The sequence below is a fragment of the Eumetopias jubatus genome, unplaced genomic scaffold (genome assembly GCF_037043125.1).
Source record: "Eumetopias jubatus isolate StellerSeaLion01/CBP00866 unplaced genomic scaffold, mEumJub1_p1.0 scaffold_12, whole genome shotgun sequence".
In the NCBI taxonomy this organism is placed as follows: Eukaryota; Metazoa; Chordata; class Mammalia; order Carnivora; family Otariidae; genus Eumetopias; species Eumetopias jubatus.
Window position 1 is genome coordinate 51,914,289 of NW_028274818.1, and position 6,000 is coordinate 51,920,288.

Sequence of the window (6,000 nt, forward strand, 5' to 3'; positions counted from 1 at the left end):
AAACACACCCTTAAGCTACAGAACCCTGCCCTCAAAGACTCAATCCCAGGAGGAGAAGCTAAAGTGCGGGGAATGCATTTAAAATTTTCTGGAGTATAATAATGATAATACAACCAGTGTCTTCCTCCATCTCCCAAATTACAGCTCCTTCCTTGCCACTCAAATTCTCCTACAAAGACTAACCCTAGGGAAAACTATAAAATAGGTGAATTTTAACTTGGTCCTTCTGAGTATCTTTCCTGTGCCTTCTACCACAGTTTAGACCTGGTGACCTCAGCTGCCCAATCTGTCCAACCTGCAGAGGAAAGTTATTGTACCCATTTATTCATAGTCAAGTATTAATGGCTAAATGTTTATCCCACCACTTGGAAAAAAATGAAATTATAATGATTCATGCAAAGGAATGGATCGCTGATGTGGTTCCAAGGGAAGAACTTTCGGGTGGTGGCTGGGGAGGGGACTGGTTTTTTGAGAGCACCGTGAGTTCCAAGGGCCATATCCAATGGACATACCCACTGGATGTCATCTGACCCAAAGTTTGAAGCCCCTAGGCTCTCAGTCTTGCCCCTTCCTTGGTCACATGCCCACCTTCACCACCTTGGTGGTGCTCCCTAGATGCTCCCTAGGCTGGCTGACCACTTGTCAAGGACATGGCACAGAGAATTTATGCATCAGGCAGGGGGTGAACTTGGTATTCTTAAGGTCCCTTGGGTCTGAATGTTTCTGATTCACTCTCTTATGAACAGAGAACCTCACAGAGGCTTTTCTCTGAAGAATTTCCTCCCACCTACTGGCTTCCATCTGCCAGGCTCCAGGTTCTTCCTTCAAAGATGGGAATTCCTTGAGGGAACAGGTCAAGAGGTCAGTAATGAAAGTGACTCAAGGACCATAGAAGGGTCCTCTACAGCTCACAAGCGAAAAAGCAGAGACTTAATGAAAATATTCAAGATTATTATGGGGATAAATGTCTCTCAGACCGAGGCTCCCCTGAGGAGCAAACAGAATGGGTTTAACATGAATCAGATTAGACAGAAAGACAAGCTTTACAGTTGCAAGATTTTCCAAGCCCTTAGCACAGAAGCCAAGAGGGGTTACTAAGACTTTCAGAACAGCTGTCTCTGCTCTTCATTGGGAAGCTTTGGGCACTGGCCTGTCTAGAGACAGAGGCAGCCACAGACAAAAAGGGGGAGCTGGCCTGGTTCTCACAGGTAGGCTTGGGTATGCTCCCATTGAGCATAAACAATTTCACAGAACATCAACATCAGGCAAGCCACTGTGTGGCCATGATAGCTGAAGACAAAACAAGGCCATTCCATAATCATGTCTGAATACAGGCAAAAACAATAACACTGTCCAAACCACACAAACAACCCAATATTCTCTCCCCTGACTAATATGAGTGACTACCCTTCTTCACTGATGATGGCTTTAGCCTCTCTCTAGTCTGCTCTTTCTAGATAAGGTTCACTAAGTTACCAGTCATGGAGTTAACTCCCCTTGATGACAGCATGCAAGCCAAAGCAAACCCCTGCTGCCTTCAACTTCCCCAAATCACCCAACACAAGCCCCAATTCTATCCCAGTCCTTCCTAATGCTCTTACTGAGACACCCACAACTCCTGTGCTGTGTTGTCCCACACTCCAGCGGTCAATAAACCCAACCTGCTCAACTCCAGCGGTGTCCTGAGGAGTCGATGGCTGGAGGGGATTGATAAAGGCAATCACAAATTATACTCCCAGGATGACAGGTCCCTCATGGCCCTTTCCAACATGGAGCCATCATGAGCCTATTCCTCACCACTGAATAGGACAGGCAGCCTGATCTTTCTGCAGAGACAACCATGTGCCCAAAAGCCCAGCCATCTGGGTGTCCCTGGATCTCTCCCCAGAAGTTTAGTGAAGGGTGGAGGCAGCTGATTTTTATCAGCATCTAGAACAGTGCCTGGTACACAGTAGATGTTCAGTAAAATAAGATGAGTGAATGAAGGGATCAGAATCACTCAAATAACTAGGTTTTTCCAAGCTCTTGAAGATCTAAGTTGCTTTAAGAACTTTCATGAGAAAATAAGAATTTCTAAACAGTAAGCAGTGAGGCTTGTCTCTCCAAACATTTTGGTAACATTTGGTGGTACACTGGAGACTCTGTCCCTCCAGATCCATCTTTTGTCCTGCTGTGTATCCCAGATTATGACCTGTATGAATTGTGTTAGTCAGATCCCCTTGCCCTCTGGCTTCTTGTTACATTCAGCCAGTAAGTTACCAGAATATCAGAGGGCAGGATAGAGAGTTTAGGCAACTGATCTCCTCCCTCACTCCCAGTGAGGCCATGGTGGACCACCTGCATCTCTACCCAGAAGTGCCTCCGCAGGCAACTCTCTCCTACAGCTCTTTTTGTGTCCCACTACCAATTTCCATCCCTCCCCCTTCAGAATGGGGTGGATTCCCCACTGATGCTAGTCCTAGAGTGCTTCACCAGCCAAATCCTACCCATCCATGCCTCTTCACTAAACTGTCTTCAATTATGTGGTTTACTCTCTCTCTTTCCTGCTAAGATGAATCTGATACAGGTGGCTTCAGCAAATCTCCAGCCATCATCCCAACTCCAACTTGCTGAATGGCCTCAAAGCCTCAGTGAGGGCTTGGGTATACAGGTATACTCCTTGGCTGCTTGTGTGTGGCTGCAGGGCAATCAGACCTTACTAATCTTAGGGACGGAGAAGACCCCTTGAGCCCCAATCCAGCAGGCTCTATTACTGAGTTGCAGGAGCCGAGAAAAAGGAGCAAGAACTGAGATTTTTCTTCAGAAACCAGGATTGCAACAGCCACGTTTTTCAACTGCCAAATGAGGGCAATGTTCTGAGTAGTAGAAGGGTATTTGTGGGGACAATGGAAGAAAACATTTAAAATGGGGCCTTTCCTGGGAAACCTGAGGCATCCCACTGCTTCCTCACCTGTGGTAGCAAGTAGATGCTGTGGGCTGCTGGAAACCTCTTTCTTCACGTTGCGCAGGGTAACTATGTACTTGGTTCCAGGCTGCAAACCAACGATGTCATAGGTGTGCTGCTCCTTGGGCACTTGGATCTGCTTCCCAGAGAGCTCCTGCCCCAGAGGGTAGTAGCTGAGGAGGTAGTGGTCCACCTCGCTAGAGGGCTCCCAGCTCACCAGTAGGGAATCCTCCGTGCTCTTGAGCAGCTGTAGGCCCTGGGGAGCCACCACTATGCAGAACAGGGAGAGGAGAGGAGAGGGTGAGGAAACGGGTGGAAATGCATAACCAACGTCTGGTCACCGAGCACCTACTATATCCTTAACACTGGCAGCAGGTTAGAGCACACAGCGCCTGTGTAGAGCACCACTCTGGACCCCCCCACCACCACCACCCCCGCGGGAAGTTACGTGGTTGGGAGTTAACACCGACTCACACACACTCACACACACACAGCGCCATCAGATCACAGACCACTGGTTCTCAAACCAGCAGCATCAGGATCACCTGGAACTGGTTATTGATGCAAATCCTCGGGCCTCACCCCAGATCCCCTGCCTCAGAAACTCCGGCTGACCCAGCAATCTGTGTTTCACAAGCTCCCCTGGGCTTCCGAGGTGGACTAGAGGCCGAGTCCCCGCGCAGGACCGGGCGTCTTGATGGCTAAATGGCGCCGGGGCGGGGCAGGGAAAGGAGGGAGTCGGGCCTCTCGGCTCACCCTGGGCGCAGTCGAGGCCTCTGAAGCCCTCCTCGCAGTAACACTCGCCCGTGTCGCAGAAGCCGTGGCCGCTGCAGTCGCCTGGGCAGCGGCGCTCGCTGCAGTCCTCGGACGTGAAGTCCTCGTGGCACCGGCAGACGCCGCGCACGCACGCGCCGTGCCCGCTGCAGTCGTCGGGGCAGGCGGGGTAGGCGCAGTCGGCGCCCACGTAGGGCGGCTCGCACTCGCAGCGACCCGCAGCGCAGCGCCCGTGGCCACTGCACGCCCCGGGGCAGGCGGGCCGCTCGCACGCCGCGCCCTCCCAGCCCTGCTCGCAGCGGCAGGTGCAGGTCTCCGGCGAGAAGGTCCCGTGGCCGCTGCAGTGGAGGCTCCCACCTACCAGCAACAGGAAAGCAGGCTGGTGGTGAGAGCCGGCGAGCCGGCTGGCCCGGCCTGGGCCCCGCACGGCGCGTTCTTCGAAGGAGGGCAGGGCCCAGGACGAAGACAGAGGTCTGCCCTTTCCAACCTGGGCCAGACTCTGACCTGCGACAGCTACAAACGTATCCTTTTACGCCCCCAAACGCCAGGTGAAGTCCCTCCCCTTTCCTTTCTCATCCAAGCGCTCAGGTGAATTCTGGTTCCTTCCGTTCTAAATGGAGGTAAGTATTTAGGACCTAACTATGAAGACGCCTGGACTGCTCCAGCCTGGGGTCAGCGCGCCAGCTTATGCTGAAGGGCAGGGCTCCGGAGGGTGGGTAGGGGTGGGGGGCAGGCAGGTGAGATCCAGGCTGCCTGGGAGCAGCCTGGACCTTAGCAAGGCTGGGTCCTTGGGAAATGAGCCCAAGCTGGATCCTGGAAAAGTGGGCCTGCAGAAGATACCCAATAGCCCAGTCGCACTATGGGGTTGAAGGGTGGGAAAAGGGATCCCCCAGGCTCCCCTCTCTAACCCCCTGGCCCTCAGCAGCCCAGCTACTGCTTCTCAGAACACCCTCTTTCCTTCCTAGACATTTTTGCCCTGGAGGCTCCTTGCAGCAGTCTGTGCTGTGTCATTCATGGCCGTGGCCCTGGTGCCCAGTTGTCCCTCTGGTGTACAGGAGATGCTCTCAACGGTAGCACTTCCTCCAGCATACCCCTCATTATGATTTGGATCCGCTTTGCTAAATATCTACTACGGGCCTGGAAACTTCTGTACAGCGCCTGTAGTCCTCAGAACTGGACAAGTTGATAAAATTATCCTAATTGGGCGGTTTAGAAAACTTCAAGAATTTACCCAGAGTAACACCACTAAATAGTGACGAAACCGGGGCATTTGTGCCCAGTCTCATCTAGCTCCAAGGCCAACCATCTTTCCTTTCCTTCCCACTGCTTTCCCTTCCCATGGAGATTGGATTCACAGGTCAAAGAGCACCCAGGAGTCCGGACTCACGGTAAGCGTTGCTGGGCCTTCTCTACCGAGACTTGCAGATACTGCCTGGAGCTAGTGCCAAGGACAAGACCCCCCACCCACCCCAAGAGTGAGGTGGGAGCGCACCAGACTCACAGAGAGCACCTGGCACGTAGCAGGTGTCCGTTCATGGTTTGTTGAATGAATAACAAGTGGCAAGCTCACCAGCAGCAACTTGGCAGCAGCGCTGGACATCACACTTGTCCTTCACCTCCGCCATCTCCTCCTCCAGCTTCTTCACCCGGGCCAGGAGCTCTTGAATGCTGCCTGCTAGCTCACAGTCCTTCTGTGGCGTCTGCAGGCGGATGTTGTGCCTGAAGATGATGTTCTGTTCCTCAGCCTCCCCTGGGGCCAGGAGCGAGGCCCTGTCATCACTAAGGGGCTGAGGGTCAGTCTCCACCTGGACCAGGGCAGACTTGGGCATGTCAATCTTGTAGGTGTGGCTGACAGTGACCTGTTGCTCTTTGTCGCTGCAGCCGTGAGGTTCAAGGGTGGCTGGGGCTGATGCCACCAAAAGCATAGAGCCCAATAGGAGCCCCAGGGGGAAGCACAATGTCCCCTGAAGACCCATCCTCGGAGAGACAGGGAGCAGACTCTGTAGGAGACCTGTATCCAGAAAAGATGCAAAAGACAAGCCATGGGGATTTGCTGATGGAAGCTGGCCTTTTGAATGGATTCTAGGAGCCCACAGGAGCCTGAGAAATGAGCAGAAATATTTCATCCTATAGGTCCTAAGGATCCAAACCAAATGTTTTGTTCCTTCTCACACATTGCCCATTCCTACCTCCTGTCTTTGCTTACACTGTTCAGTACCTGGGAGACCCGCCTCTTCACCTCTAATTCTATACTCACCTGACTAATAATAACAAGGAAAACA

General features: G+C 52.5%; 1 protein-coding gene across 2 annotated transcripts in view; it reads right to left on the reverse strand.

Annotated features, from left to right (window-relative positions):
- Window positions 1-5,694, reverse strand: part of TNN (tenascin N) — a 53,745-nt gene extending 48,051 nt beyond the window's left edge. For both annotated transcript variants that reach the window (XM_088016962.1, XM_088016963.1), the window contains exons 1-3: window positions 5,289-5,694; window positions 3,701-4,075; window positions 2,951-3,214 (exon numbers count right to left, since the gene is read on the reverse strand). In XM_088016962.1, coding sequence (XP_087873088.1) covers window positions 2,951-3,214; window positions 3,701-4,075; window positions 5,289-5,694 — 1,045 coding nt within the window. The remainder of the gene's footprint in view (window positions 1-2,950; window positions 3,215-3,700; window positions 4,076-5,288) is intronic.
- Window positions 5,695-6,000: the final 306 nt, after the last annotated feature.